The 16,373-nt window shown below is 35.5% G+C and overlaps 1 protein-coding gene across 6 annotated transcripts in view; it reads left to right on the forward strand.

The window, feature by feature from the left end:
• The window catches only part of SDK1 (sidekick cell adhesion molecule 1), a 1,233,278-nt gene that overhangs the window by 1,104,814 nt on the left and 112,091 nt on the right, over positions 1 to 16,373 (forward strand). For 5 of the 6 annotated variants that reach the window (XM_074281198.1, XM_074281200.1, XM_074281199.1 and 2 more), the window contains 3 exons: positions 5,639 to 5,774; positions 7,815 to 7,874; positions 9,611 to 9,712. In XM_074281198.1, the coding sequence (XP_074137299.1) occupies positions 5,639 to 5,774; positions 7,815 to 7,874; positions 9,611 to 9,712 (298 nt within the window). The remainder of the gene's footprint in view (positions 1 to 5,638; positions 5,775 to 7,814; positions 7,875 to 9,610; positions 9,713 to 16,373) is intronic. The other variant, XM_074281201.1, reaches the window with a different exon arrangement.

Here is a 16,373-nt window from a genome sequence, read left to right on the forward strand (position 1 = left end):
ACCTAATGATGACTTCATCTGAAAGTGCATACAATATCTTACATTTATAACATCCTTATACCACTCTTTTTTTTTTCTTTTTCTGAAGCTGGGTTTAAGTGACTTACCCAGGATCACCCAGCTAGGAAGTGTTAAGTGTCTGAAATCAGATTTGAACTCGGGTCCTCCACTGTGCCACCTAGCTGTCCCCAACCCTTCTCTTCTTAAAAACTAAAATAAATCTATTTTCTCTACCTCCTATTCTCACCTCATTAAAAAAGAAAAAATTATAGTAAATATGCATAATCAAGCAACACTAAACCCCTCAGTGACTGTCTATATACAAAAATCATGTAAATATGTATATATTTATAAACACACATATATAACATATATGTACGCATGCATATATACAAATGTGTGAATACATATACTTCTTTATCTTAATCCATCCTCCTTCTGCCATGTTTAATCTGTTTCATTATTGGCCCTCTAGAATCATGAATGGTCATTGTATTGATCATAGTTGAAACAGCTTCTATTGTTGTCTATTTTTATAGGATTATTGTTAAATACATTTGCCTCCTAGATCTACTCATTCCATTATTCATCAGATTATAAAAGTCCTCAAAACTGCTTATTTTTATAATAATGATGTTATAAGTTGTTCTTCTAAGAGTTTTGCTTATTTCAGAATGCATTTTTTGCAGCACAATAGCACATCCACATTCAGACACCATGATTTATTCAACCATTCCTCAATTGATGGAATCTTTTTAGTTTCCAGTATTTTGCTATCACAGAGTCACAGTGCTAAAGTGCTCAAACCCACACAACTATCAAATGGGCCTTCTGATCCCCAAATTTAAGGTCCTATTCATTATATTATAACTGCCTTCAAAAACATAAAGTATTGATTTCATGATATATATTAATGAATATACAAAAGAGAGAAATGCACACTCACTGTGAGCTGGAGTATTTGGGAAAAGGTCATGGAAGTGACAGGACTTGAAGTAGGCCATGGAGGATGAGCAAGCAATAACTAATTAGAAGGAAGGGAACTTGATTAAGGCAGAGAGTAGTGAGCTTAATATGTGGTAAAGCAAGGTAGCACAATGTTTTAGAATGTTTTCCAAAAGACTTTTAATTTCCAACATCTATATAGACAGAAAAAGTTCATTGTCTTTTGAATATCACTGTATATCACTTACTACAGTCCCTGTCACATAGTAAGTCTTATTTTAAAATTTGTATTTAATATTTTATTTTACCCCAGTTTCATGTAATAACAATTTTTAACATTTATTTTTAAAATTTTGAGTTCCAAATTTTCTCCCGTCTTCCTTTCCTATTCCCCATCATTGAGAAAGTAAGCAATCCAATTTAGGTTATATATGTATTGTCATGCAAAACATTTTCAGAATAGTCATGTTATTAAAAAAAACAAAACAAAACATAGAACCTCCTCCCTCAAAAAATCCCTCAAGAAAAATAAGTTTTTAAAAAAAGTATGCTTCAATCTGAAGGGAGACATCATCAACTCTTTCTCTGGGGGTGGATAGCACTTTTTATTGCTGATCATACTTAAGTCATTCACAGCTGTCTATCTCATTGTATTGTTGTGACCTTGTACATAGTATATTTCACTTTGCATCAACTCATGGAAGTCTTTCCATCTTTTTCTGAGAGCATCCTGCTCATCATTTCTCATAGCACAATAGTATTCCATCATATGTTATATAGCATAATTTGATTTGGTATTTGATGGGCCACCTCTTAATTTCTAGTTCTTTGCTCCAAAAAGTACTTAAAAGTACATTACCTATTTTGGCATATAGACCTAATAGTTGCATTGCTAAGTCAAAGGATTTTATAGCCCTTTGGTATAGTTTCAAATTGCTCTATATAATTGTTGAATCAATCCTTAACTCTACCAATAGTACATGAATGTCACATTTTCTCCATATCTTCTTCAACATTTATCATTTTCCTTTTCTGCTCCATTAGCCAATCCAGTAAGTATGAGGTACCACCTCAGAATTATTTTAATTTGCAATTCTCCAGTCAATAGTGAGTTAAAACATTTTTTCATATGGCTATAGACAGCTATGATTACTTCATCTGAAAACTTCATATCTTTTGGTCATTTATCTGTTGGGGAATGGTTCTTATTTTTATAAATTTGACTCTGTTCTCTGTTTGTTTGAGAAATAAGGCCTTTAACAGGGAGATTTGCTTCAGAATTTTTTTCCTAATTATTATTAACTGTACCTCCCATATTTCCACCAGCTCATGTTATTCTATTTTCTTTCTCCTTTTACCTTGTTCCTCCTCAAAAGTGTTTTTCTTCTGATTACCTCCTTCCCTAGACTGCTCTTCTTTCTATCACCCCCCTTTCATCCCTTTCCAGTTTCCTACTTTTCTATAGGGTAAGATAGATTTCTATAGTCAATTGAGTATGTTATTCCTTCTTTGAGTCAATTCTGATAAAAGTAAGGTTCACTGCCCCCTTTACCTTTACCTGCCCCCTTTTTTCCTCCACTGTAAAAACTTTTTTCGTGCTTTTACCTTATCCTACCTCTCCCTTTTCTTCCACTATATTTTTCATTCCTTATTTTTATTTTTTTAGATGTCATCCCTTTATATTCAGCTCATACCTGTGCCCTATGTCTTCTTTAATAAAAGACATAGAATGCCTTCTAACTGCCCTTATAATAAGAAACTTCTTAGGAGTTACAAACTAAGAATATAAACAATTTAACATTATTAAGTGCCATATGATTTCCTTTTCCTTAATTCTTCTCTTCAGTCTTTTATTTGAAAGTCTAATTTTCTATTCAACTCTGATCTTTTCATCAAGAATGCTTGAAAGCCCTCTGTTTCACAAATGCCATTTTTTCCACTGAAGAATTATACTCAGTTTGGCTGGATAATTCCAATTCCTTTGCCTTCTAGGATATCATATTCCAAGCCCGCCACACCTTAAATGTAGCTGCTAAATCTTGTATTATTCTGACTGATACTTGATACTTGAATTGTTTCTTTCTGGCTGTTTGCATTATTTTATCCTTGAGTTGGGACCTTTGCAATTTGGCTATAATATTTCTAGGAGTTTTCAATTTGGAATCTCTTTTAGAAGAATGGATTCTTTCAGTTTCTATTTTAATCTTTGGTTCTGTACTGTCAGGACAGTGTTCCTTGGATAATTTCTTGAAAGATGATTCCTGGGCTCTTTTTTTTGGTTATGGCTTTCAGGTAATCAAGTTCTATTTTCCAGAGAAGTTGTTTTTCCAGTGTGATATTTTAAATTGCCTTCTATTCCATTTTTTGAGTTTTGTTTTATTGTTTTTTGATTTCTTTTAGCTTTTATTTGCTCAATTCTAATTTTTAAGAAATTATTTTTAGTGCATTTTTTTTACCTCTTTTTACATTTGTCCAATTCCACTTAAATTTTTTTTTTAATGGGGCAGTTGGGGTTAAGTGACTTGCTCAGAGTCACACAGCTATTTAAGTAAGTATCTGAGGCCAGATTTGAACTCAAATCATCCTGACTACAGGATCAGTGTACTATCCACTGTGTCATGTAGCTGGGGAGTTTTTGTACCTGACTTTCCATTTGGCTAATTCTCCTTTTTAAAGCATTCTTCTGCTAATTGATTTTTTGTACCTCCCTTACCATTTGGCCTACCCTATTTTGTAAGATGTTATTTTCTTCAGTATGGTATGTGTGTATGTATGTATGTGTGTGTGTGTTGACTCATTTTTCATGATTTTTTTACATTACTCTCATTTCTTTTCTTAATTTTACCTCTAACTCTCTTATTTGAATTTCAAAATCCTTTTTGAGTTTTTCTCTGGCCTGAGACCAATTTTTCTTGAAGGATGTGGATGTAAGAGCTTTGACTTTGTTACTTTCTTCTGTGTGTTTTAATCTTCTTTATCACTATAGTAACTTTCTATGGTCAGAATTTGTTTCTATTGTTTGCTCATTTTTCCAGTCTATTAATTTTTAATTCTGTTAAAGTAGGACTCCACTTCCAGGGTAGAGGGTTCATTGTCCCAAATTTCAAGGGTTTTGTGAAACTATTTTCAGAGATACTTGTAGGGGCCTATGAATTTTCAGCTTTTTTTTTTTTTTTAAAGATGATATGATCTAAAGAGGGGTCTTTACTGTTATTCTCTTGGCCTGTGCTTTGGCCAGTGATGACTACAAGCACTCTTTTCTAATCTGGAACTGTGAGGAGAATTCCTTTCCATTATGGCTGCAAGCTAGGTGTACTAGTGCTCCTCCTCATCCTAGGACTGATATCCAGGACTGTGTACAGTCTAGCCTTAGGGCTAGAAAAGAAGACCAGTCATTTCTTTTTAACCAGTTGTTCAACCTTCTTGCCATTTGTGGGCTGAGAGTTCCAAAACCAGCCACTACTGCTGCTGATTCAGTAGCTCCCAACGCCTATTCCTATTTCTATCCCAATTCCTATTCCTATTGCTGGGACTGGAATTCTTATCCACACGTGAAAGAACTTTCCTGCTCACTTTCTAAATTGTCTTTGGTGTCTGGTCTGAGAGTTCTGGAAACCTCCACTGTTGCTACTGATTTAAAAAGGGCTGCCACAATCATTTTTGCACATACAGGTCCCTTTCCCTTCTTTAAGATCTCTTTGGGATATAAGTCCAGTAGTAACAGTGTTGGATCAAAGGGTATGCACAGTTTGATAACTTTTTGAGCATAGTTCCAAATTGCTCTCCAGATGTATTCACAATTCCACCAACAACGCATCAGTGTCCCAGTTTTTCCACATCCTCTCCAACAATCCGCATTATCTTTCCCTGTCATTTTAGCCAATAAGACAGGTGTGATTCACTAATGTTAAAAGCAAATACTAAAAGAAATTAGGAGAGTTAATAAAGATATATAAGATATCCCTGAGAGATACCAAATAGATAATCAGACATGTGTGCTATGGGTAGAATTATTTGTTGGGAAACAGTGATTACTTCTACTCTACAAAATTAAGTTCTTATAATTTATTAAGCACCTAATTTACCCACTGTAATTTTCTGTATAAAATGAAACTAAATAAAAACATAAGTGGTTCTTAAATTAAAAATAAAAGATGGGAGATAATCTGACTAGATAGAAAAATGCCTTCCAATTAGATTATCAAGGTCTTGATTTAAGCTCCAGACTCAGGCCAATGACCCTTGTGTTTTTATAGTTTATTTCCAGTACCTACTAACTTAATAACCCAAGAGCTGCTATGTTTTGAACTCTTCTTTGGCTTTTAATGGATGGCATTTAATACTTTTATTTCCTTATTTTCTGGCTTAGTTAAATGATTAAAATTGCACATGTGTGGGCACACACATAGACATGAGAAGACAAATATCTTGCTGAACTAAGAAATTCAGTGCTCTAAAAAGCTTGCACAATAACATCATAGCCCATAAATTAATGTCAGTGTGTCCCACTAAGTCTTGTTTTGTAAGAAATCTAATTTTTTCTTATTCATTTATGCTGTTATATTATCTAGTCAGGTGTACCTTCACATTCTGTGATCACTCTTGTCTAATTTACATTGAGATCAGTAACAGAAGGCCACTCATTTTATTTCAATTCCCATCCTTCATTAAGTAAATTTGACCTTTTTTGCAGCCACCAAGGGATGAGAGTCTGAATGGCCTTCTTGTGGGATACCGAATCTATTATCGGGAGCTGGAATATGAAGCTGGACCTGGAACAGAATCCAAGACTGTTAAAAATCCCTCAGCTCTAAGAGCAGAACTCACCCGTGAGTATTCTTCCCCTTCTGACCAACATTCTGTACTTACATAGGGTAGTGACCACATTAATACCCTGGATATTTTAGAATCAGCTGGAATCAGGATAAGCAAGTCTTTATTCTTGGTCTTTTGAGGTCTGTCAGGGGAATAGATAGAGGAATCTCCACACCTCCTTCCTCTCTCTCCACTGCCAAAGAATGATCCCGCTTGTCCTACTCCACCCTCTGATCTCTTCTCTGTCCACACCCACAGATCGAGCCAGCACAGAGTTGAGTAGGGTCATCCTCCAAGCATATGCTAATAGAGAGTTGTCCAATTGGTAATTAGCCCAAGTGCTAGGTTATCTTGTGTTAAGTGCATCTGCTCAGTTCTAGCCCTTTACATATAGGGGTCTAATGACTGGCCAAATACATTTAAAACACCTCTAGGTAGAGTTCAGGAGAGTTGCTGGTGAACTATGACCATTTGGAATTAAAGATAAGCTCTAATCATTGACATGCCGTTTGATCAATCGCAATTCTGCTTAGATACAATGTTGATTGGATGTGATAAATATGAGATGATACCAGAGACTTGAACAGCTTGAAAGGTCTGCTTCTTTCTCCATCTCATCCTTGATTTAGGGAAAGTTTGATGTTTTTTTTTTTTATTTCTTGTTCTGGGAATAATATTACAAACAGTAGCCATACCCCCCATGACATTAGGGCAGGGAGGTGGCTGAGGAGATAGAATGCCAGGCTCAGAGTCAGAAAGAACTGAGTTTAAATTCAGCCTTGTACACGTACTAGCTGTGTTACCCTGGGCAAGTCACTTAACCTTGTTTGTTTCAGTTCCCTCAGCTGTAAAATGAGTTGGAGAAAGAAATGGCAAACCACTATGATATTATTGCCAAGAAAACTTAAAATAGCCTTACAATTGAGTCAGACCCAACTGAACAACAGCAACAACTATGACCTTCTAACACAATGAGAAAATGAGGACGCCATATTTTTTATTTTTTGGATGGTGCATTATATTGCTCCCTACTACCTTCCATTGTCTTGGGTTATTTACTGAGTACCATTTGTTATATTTCTTTCATGCCCCCTGCTTCCCAATAACTCATGTGGTGGTAACCTTTGATTTAGACCAGATTCTTTTCATCCAAATAATCTGTAAAAACAAAGGCCCACTAGCTTAAATAGCAGCTGTTTTCCTTCTTTTCATGTTTCACTGCTGTGGTTTAAAGTTGGCTTAGTACCAATGATGCAGGATCAGCTAATCCAGTTATAATTTGGGAAGGATATTTGATGAAGGGAAATGATTTTTTTTTAGACAGATTCATCTGCCTGTCAAAGAAATATTGACATATCCCTTAGCTGTCCCTTTCTAATTACTAATATGCAATGACAATTTCCCTGGGTTTGTTTTGTTATTGTTAGATTTTTGTTGTGTTGTGAGTGTGTGGTTTTGTGTGGGTGTTGGTATTTTCTTTTTTTTTTTTTTTAACCTAAGAGTGAGTGTATTGTTGATACTAGAGATGCTCCATCCTCAAGCATGGGTTCTGAATCATTTTGCTTATATTATAGAAATCCATGATTTCAGAAGTCCTTCAGTTTTCAAGTTGTCCTATCCTTTTAAGATAGGATAGGATAGGAAAAGTCCTGCTCTTCAGCATGAGCAGACTGAAAATGATTCACACCACACAGTAATTGGAAAAGTAATTTCCTCGACAGAAATGGCTTTGAGTTCTTCTAGTGGCTCTATGCTACATCATGTCAAATGCTAATTTGTTCCATTTAATCAAAGGAATAAACACATTTCCCCCACATGGAGTATTTGCATGGCTTTCTATATTATGTAGGAATACAGTAATCCCTGGCGAATGGGATGATTTGATGTGTTATGGGAGGCAGTGTGGATTTTATTGCCCTTCGAGTTACAGTGCTAAAGCTAGAACTAGGTCTGTTTGGGGTTTGCATCATTTCCCTCTCTCTCTGCTGTACATCATTTACAATAACTATTTCCCTGCATGGTAACTAGCTTTCTGCTTTGCTTATCCTGAATAGCCCAAAGCAGCTTCAAGACAGTGAACAGCAGCTCTGCATTAACAACGTATGAATTAACACGTAAGTGAACACTGCCTTTGGCACAAAACCTTTGTAACTGTGGAAAGTACAATCTGGGAAAATGCTATTGGCCTCCTCAATGGACCCAATGGAAATTAGTTTGAATGAATAAGGTTTGTCTGCTTTTTAATATTTGCTAATAATAATAATAATAAAATAAAAGTTAAGAAACATTCAGAAACATACTGGGGAAAGGAATTTAATGACCTTTAGGTCTTCATGATTTTTAATAGTAAGAGAAATCTGACTTGTTAACCTCTCCTTTCTAATTTCATAGTAAAAGAAATCTGACTTGTTAACCTCTCCTTTTTAATTTCATAGTAAAAGAAATCTGACTTGTTAACCTCTCCTTTTTAATTTCATAGTAAAAGAAATCTGACTTGTTAACCTCTCCTTTTTAATTTCATCTGAATTTTAACCAAATCATAATTCTTTTCCTTTAATTCTTGCATAGGGATGTTTTCCAGCTGCAAGGAATGGATTAGGGAAGGACTCAAAAAATTTGCTTTTGGTAGAGAAGGGCACTGGGTTAGAAAATGAATAAACAAAGTTAAAAGGCCAACTGTTTTATAGTGATGATGGCTCACTAGATAGGGCTTGCTCCAGGCTTTTGAATTACATATCTGAAACAGGCCAAAAAGTTAAGCTCAAACCCCACACAAAACACTTTTACTCAAATATGTGCTGTTTTTCTCCTGACTGGACCTCACTTCTTATAGTTTACCATTAGAAAGAACTCTATTGTTGAACCTCAAAGACAAGTCTATCTAAAACAAGAAAGCTATTTGCTTTGACTTTATATTTATAAGGTAACACAATTCCAGAGATATCAGAGATATCATTTAAGTGTGAATCTGAAACTAAAGATGATGGACTCCTGACTCCGAGATGTGAGTGGAACCCTTGTAAATATTTTTGGAAAGATATCAAGGGATCAGACTCATTGAACTTTATTGGGCTGATGATATGCTGGGAACTGTGAGGACGAAAGCATAATTCTCTTCCTGAACAGAAAATGTCAGCAATATGACATCTTCACACGTTCGTATATGAGTGCACCCTCACAAATGTACAACTTTAACCCACAATTACCTACTGATAGAGTAATCTTAGTAAAAAGGGAAGTTGTCAAACTTGATTTTGCACGCGCACACACACACACACACGTATATGTATACACATACATATATTTTTACAGATCTTAAGAATGCCAAATTTCTCCTCTGGAAATCAGCCCTACATAAGGGTTAAGACACAATACATGGTACTGAATAACTCTGGAGCCTTTGGTCTATTTGTTCCTCCTTTTTCACATTTAGTCAAATTAAATAAATTGTTATTAAATACCTACTATGTACAAAGTACCTTGCTAGGATTGTGAACCAACAATATACCTAAGCCCAAATCATGCTTTGCAATCCACATACCAAGCATGCTGCGAAAAAAAAGAAAATTTGGTGCAGTACTTGTCTCTGAATACAGAATAAGATGCTTTTCTGCAATGTAGCTGCTTAATTAATGATTAGTCGCAGGAAGGGCAATACTGCTAATGACCTAATTGAGATTTTATATACATTCTCATAATTACTGCATTGAAGAAAGACTTCTAAAGAAATTTTTGCCCATTCAATGAGTGTTGAGAAGTTCAAAAGGGAATATATTTTTAAAAAATAGATAATAGTCCTGAGAGATAGGTGTTAAAATATTTTACTCCTGCTTTTTTTTTAACTTTGCAGATTTGAAGAAATATAAACGCTATGAAGTGATAATGACTGCATATAATATCATTGGGGAGAGCCCAGCTAGTGCTCCTGTGGAAGTCTTTGTAGGAGAAGCTGGTAAGCACTTGATATATTTCCTATTCAATGCGACTATTTCGAGACACTAAAAATGGAGTATGTAAAAATGCTACTTCATACCTTTTCCAACCAAATATTACAGTACTTATGCTATTCCTTCTCTAAGCTAAGTAATCTGGAACAAGAGAATATGGAGCTTTTCATAATCATGGTTTCTCCCATGAAGTAGGTCTAGATGGAAAAGACTGACTCTGTTGAGAGCTGTAATTTCCTTGATGCTAAAGTGAACATTCAATATTTGCTTTTGAGATTCAAACATTTGAATTCAAAATATATATTACAATTGGTGATTGAAATTTGCTTTAAATTAGAACACAAAAAAAGATTGTTGCAACAGAAAACTAATATGGTACGTAACTTGAATTAAAAACAAATCAATTTTTCTCCCTTCTTTGTAGAATTAACATTTAGCACAGTAGTTGGTGTATAGTGTTTTATAAAAGGTGTGTTGATTGCTTAACAGATGGTCATTTAAGAGGAAGATCAGGTTTTGGGAGAAATATGCTGTTTGATTCTAGAATATGTTGAATTTAAAATTTTGTTGAACTATTTGGCGGTTGAAGAAGGTAATACTGAGATTTAGAAAGAATATATCGGACTAGAGATATAGATTTTGGAGTCATTCACATTTAGGGATCAGATGAATCCTTGAAAATGAATGAAATCATCAAAGGAAGAGAGAATAGAGAGAAAGGAGAGTCAGGAACAGAAGCTTGGGGATAGTCATATATTTAATTGGTTGAAATAGAAGGGGAGTCAGAGGAGGAGTCAAAGATTAAGAGAAGAATTAAGGGAGTGCATTATCATGAAAGCCAGAGGAAATCAAGAGAAAAGAGATTGTCAGGAAGCAAAGGCTTGGTCAATATTATCAAATGATAATGGAGCCAAAAATGAGGGTGAAAACTAAGAAAGCACCATTGTATTTGGCAGCAGTTTGATGTGCAGTTTAAATGGAGTGGTGCATATAGACACCAGATTGCAGGGAAAGGAGGAATGGGCAAGCAGAATTAATTAACAGAAATGAGTCTAGAATTGAAATGAAGTCTAGAAGGGGCAGGGAAGAAGATAGAGATGGAAGGGTTTTTTGAGGGACAAGCAAGTCAAGAGAAAGTTTGTGATAATAAGAATTCCCTTGAATTTTACAATATTACATAGGCATTCATTCAGACTAGTTAGAAGGAGGTATAAGGTTACAATGAGGATAGGATGTGATTGATGTTCTAGCTTTGAGTATGACCTTTTGCAATCAGAGAATAACTTTTTTCATACGTTAATTATATAGACAGGTGCCTCAAAACTTTGGTTAATGAATTTCTTTGGAAGAATCAAATAATATTTTCATTAAAATGAAAATGAAACGGAAATTTTAAGCTATTTTCATCTATCTCTAGTTGTAAAATCAAGATTAGAAACTATAGTATAGGACTGACGTTTATCCCTTTCCATGCAACTTCTCATGTTCCCCTTTCCTATAGGACCTCTCATTCCAATAAATTATTCTTTGGTGGAACAACTCCTGCCACTTCCTCTCCATCTCCCATTTCCTCATTCACTCTCCCCCTATTATTTAATCCTACTCAGACCACTTGGTTACCTCCTTAGGACATAGCTTATAATAATCAAGTGAACCCCATCCATTAGGCCCAATTTTATTCTTACTTTTTCCTGACTTTTTAAGACCCTAAGACAAGTCTTTAGATTATAATTAGCTCTGGAAAGCCTTGGAAATCAGGGCAGAACAAGTTGCTAGCCATTGCAGTACTGGGCACTTCATACTCAATACATACTTGTTAAGCTTTAGTGAGGTTTATCCCCAGCTTTCAGAACCAAGGATAAGTTTAGCCTTGACTTTATGAGAAAGCTTTGAACATGCATTGAGAAGCTTTTGGCTCCTCAGTAAACCTCTGCTGAAACATTTTAATGCTAAAACGGTAAGAGAAAAGCAATATAAATTTTGTGCCAAATATCCATTCTAATGATTTGTCTATATCCAGAAAATCTGGGATAAAAGTGATTGGAATTAATTTCCATAGCAGGTGGTGTGGAGTAAGTAGAAAGGAATGAGACTAACAGAACAAGGGTAAAAAAAAAAAAGCATCAGAAGATGTTTCTCACAAAACTAAGGTGATAAATTCCCTTGCGTGAAGAAGGGGAAAGTGATGTCTGCCATCCTAAATGATGGTGACATTTGTCGACCTTCATGCTTCAAAGGAGCTGATGCAGTTGATTTTTCCCCTTCTTTTTAATTTTTTCATAATGAGCTCCTATGGCAGTCTCAGCAAGAAAAGGGAAATGAAAGCCAGAGTGAAGGTCTGGTAGATGGAGACCTCTTTCTCGAGAGTCATGTTGAATGTCAGGATGCCGGATGGAGAGCACAGCTGCTTCCATCCCCTGATGTGCCAGTTTAGTCCTCCTTTTCACAATGTCCTTCTCACTTATCATTCAGATATTTTCTTCCCCCAGGATTTTGTGGGGAGTGATTTTCTTTATGTGCTGATGACTTTGGGATCCCAGAATGTTAACTTGTAAACCAGCTGAGTAGATAAGCCAGGACACTTGAATACTTGCAGTGGCAATAAATGCTTTCCTTTCAACCCCTCCCAGCAGGATTTTGAAATAGAGTCAGAGCTTGCTTAGGGTCTTAAAGGCCTGGAACAATAAAAGCATTTCAACACATTGGAACTGGCAGCTACAATCACATTCCAATTGGGCCTTTTAGCAGTTTCACTTCAGTATTCATCTCTATTTATTATATTTATGCATGCAAAAGACTGTACAAAGATTGGAATTTCAACTCTGCCAGCAGAGCTGGGAGACTCTAACTCAACATTTTCATTCTCAACTCTGGTTTATAGCTCTGTATTTAAGTCACTGAGACACCTCACACCATGTTAGAATTCACAATTTATAAACCCATATGTACAATCCTTCCCTACCTCCTTTTTAAACAATAAAAAGTATTGCAAACTTGTTGCTGTAGAGTATCCAAGAAGTTCTATAACCTTTCTGGGAAAAGAAAAAGGGAACTCAATTTTGGTTAAATTTTGATCCCATCCTAGATGAGACCTTATGGCTACAGGATGCAATGTAGTAAAATAAAATAAAAGAGAAATAACTGCTCAGAAGATGTGATTTAAGGACTGAACCAATCCTTAGGCATATAGGAGGGGAAAAAATGGGATTTTTAGGAGGCTTTAAATACAAGAAAATCCAATCTTTGTAATAAAATGTAGTAAAGATAATGATATACAAGATATGCTTAAGTGGTCAAGTTTTGTTGGTTTACAATCCATCACTTTTTATGCCCTCTATCCTCTTCCTTTTCTAAGCAGTTGTACAGTCTAAATCAATCCTACTTCCACATCCATCCCCATCTCTCTGCTCTTGAAGTTCCCAACATACTTGAGGTCCTTATGACCTACTACTTATGACAACTGCATTGCTGTTCAGGCAGGCCCAACTCTTCAGACCCTATTATAACCCATAGCACAACAGGCCCTCCTATCCTTCACTATCTTTTAAAGTCTACCCAAGCACATGTTTGTTGGCTTTCATGACACTATCTATCCATCTCATCCACTGTTGTTCCCTTTTCCTTTTGCCTTTAATCTTTCCCAACATCAGGATCTTTTCTAATGAGTCCCGTCTTCTCATTATGTAGCCAAAGTATATAAGCTTCAGCTTCAGTATTTGACCTTCCAGTGAATAACCTGAATTAATTTAAGTATTGACTGATTCGATCTTGTTGTCCAAGGGACTCTCAAAAATCTTCTCTAGCACCACAATTTGAAAACATTGATTCTGCAACACTCTACTTCCAGTCCAACTCTCACAGCTATATATTGCTAGTCAAAAACAATAGCTTTGCATATTGTCAGCGAGAATGTCTCTGTTTTTTACTATGCTATCCAGATTTACCATAGCTTTTCTTCCAAAGAGTATCTTTTAATTTCATGGCTGTAATTGCTGTCTGCAGGGATCTTTGAGCCCAAGAATATAAAATCTGATATTACTTCCATTTCTTCCTCTGCTAGTCAGGAAGTGATGGGGCCAGGATCTTAGTTTTTTGATGTTAAGCTTCAAACTATCTTTTAAACTCTCCTTTTTCATCCTCATCAAGTGGCTTTTAAATTCTTCACTTTCTGCCATCAGAGTAGCATTATCTGCAAATTTGCAAATTATCTGATATTTGCAAATATCAGCAAAAGTTCTGCTGGCAACCATAATTCCAGCTTTTTCTTCATTCAACCTATTATTTTGCATGATATATTTTGCATAGATGTTAAATAAATAAGATGACAATATATCCTTGTCATATACCTTTTCCAATTTTAAACAAATCAGTCATTCCATTGCTTCTTAGCCTACATTCAGTTCTCTCAGGAGACAGGGAAGATGATCTGGTCCTCCCATCTTTTTGAGAACTTGTCACATTTTGTTGTGATCCATACAATCAAAGACTTTATAGTCAAGGAAGAAGAAGTAGATTTTTTTTTCTTCTTCTGGAACATCCTTGCTTTCTCCATAATCCAGTGAGTGTTGGCAATTTGGTCTCCAGTTCCTCTGCCTCTTTAAAAACCAACTTGTCCTTGGTTCACATATTACTAACACTTAGTTTGTAGAATCTTAAGCATAACCTTGCTGTCATGTGAAATGAGCACTTCTAAGTAATCTGAATATTCCTTGGCATTGCCCTTCTTTAGGATTGGGAAGTAAACTAATCTTTTACAATCCAGTGACCGCTGTTGTGTTTTCTGAATTTGTTGGCAGATTGAGTGGAATACTTTAATAGTATCATCTTTTAGTATTTTAAACAACTCTGGAATACTATCACCTTTATTAGGTTTATTGTTAGCAATGTTTCCAAAGACCCACTTGACTTTATTCTCCAATTCTGGACCACAAAAATCACAGAAGGTAGGAGGTGGAATCCAAAGCACAAGTTTTTTGAGTGACCCCAAGGCCTGGGTAGATGGCTCAAAACAAGAACTAGATGGGAGCCCAAGCATTCTTCACAGCCATCCTCCTTGGAGGGTCATTGAAGTCAGTATGACTTATAGGTATACTTTGTGTTAGACAATTTCTAGCCATGTATAGCCAGGTTCAAACAATATTAATAAATTATAAAGTACTTCTATAATTCATAAAAGTACAAGACATATTCTCCAGCTCTCAAATGACTTACAATCTAAATGGGAGGACAAGACCTCATAAGCATGTATAGCAGAGTAGTAGAAGACAGACAAAGTCAATTTGCATTTTAATTTAATTACAACTACACATATTAAAAGTATAGATTGTTGTATCAATTAATCAACAAGTATTTGATTAGGTACCTCCTAAGTACCCTGGCAATGTTCTAAATTCTGGGGCTATAAATGCAATGAAAGAGATAATACCCACGCTAATGAAGGAGATGTAAACAGAATTATTATGCTTAAATTTAGTTGTGTCAATTTCTTCTGACGTATTCTGTAAATTTTAACATTTAATTTTTTTCTGATCCTAAATCAGTGACCTTTTGAAATAAGTAAAATTCCTTGTGTGCTTACCAAAATGAAATATATTGCTCAGGTCTGTGCATATATAGGTCTGCATGCTATAAAAATTTAATAACAGAATTCAACAGTACAAGAACTGTGGTAAAAGAATCAGTACCAAGAGTTCAGAGGTAGGAGATATGATCATTGTAGGCTACGAATCCCAAGTGTAATCCAAATTCAGCAAACATTTATTAATTATCTTCTAAGATAATTCTTTATTCTTTGTTTATCTCTGAAGATATAGATACAAAGGGATTTAATTTCATATTCTCAGCCCTCAGGAAGTTTACACTGCAATGGGAGCAAAGGGCAGAAATATGACATGTACAGAGAAAAATATAATGTAAGGTAGATAGTGAAGGGGCAAAGAAAAGAAACAACTTGTGCCCAAGGCATATTTCAAAGGGAAATTTGACCTGAGGAATCAGGGAAAGCCACATAGAGAAGCTATTACCTGAGCTAAACTGTGAAGCAAGCTAGGCAGTTCTAGAGGCAGATGTGAAAAGTAAGTACTTTTCAAGTACAAGGGATAGAAAACTATGAATGGAAGCAGAAAATGACATGTCTACTGTAACTAGAACATGGAGTATGTAATGAGAAGTCATTTGAGATAGGGCCAGGTAGGTAAATTGGAGACGATTGTGGAAGATCTGAAATGCTAAAATAGACATTTCATCCTATAGATGATGGAGATAAAGATTTTTGAATGAAGACATGATGAGATCAGATCTATGTATTAGGCAGATTAGATGATTTTTTCATCTGTGTGAAGGATGGATTGGTAGAGGAAGAAACTGAAATCAGAGAAATTAATGAGGATGTTGTTTCAAGAGTTCAGCTTCTACTTGGTTTAGTTGCTTCTGCCTAAAACAAATAATGGGCAAGTCATTCTTCCTTCCTTCTGCCTTCATTTCCCCCTGATTCCTCACTCACCCACAAAGTAGCAACAGATGTTAGATCAGTATGAAGTTATCATGTAAAATTCTTGAAGTCAGAAAACTGTGGAGTGTGTGTGTGTGTGTGTGTGTGTGTGTGTGTGTGTGTGTGAGCACACGCATGTAGGGAGAAGAGAAGCTTGAGAAAAATTGACATAAAAG

This window comes from Sminthopsis crassicaudata, chromosome 1 (genome assembly GCF_048593235.1).
Source record: "Sminthopsis crassicaudata isolate SCR6 chromosome 1, ASM4859323v1, whole genome shotgun sequence".
NCBI classification, from domain to species: Eukaryota; Metazoa; Chordata; class Mammalia; order Dasyuromorphia; family Dasyuridae; genus Sminthopsis; species Sminthopsis crassicaudata.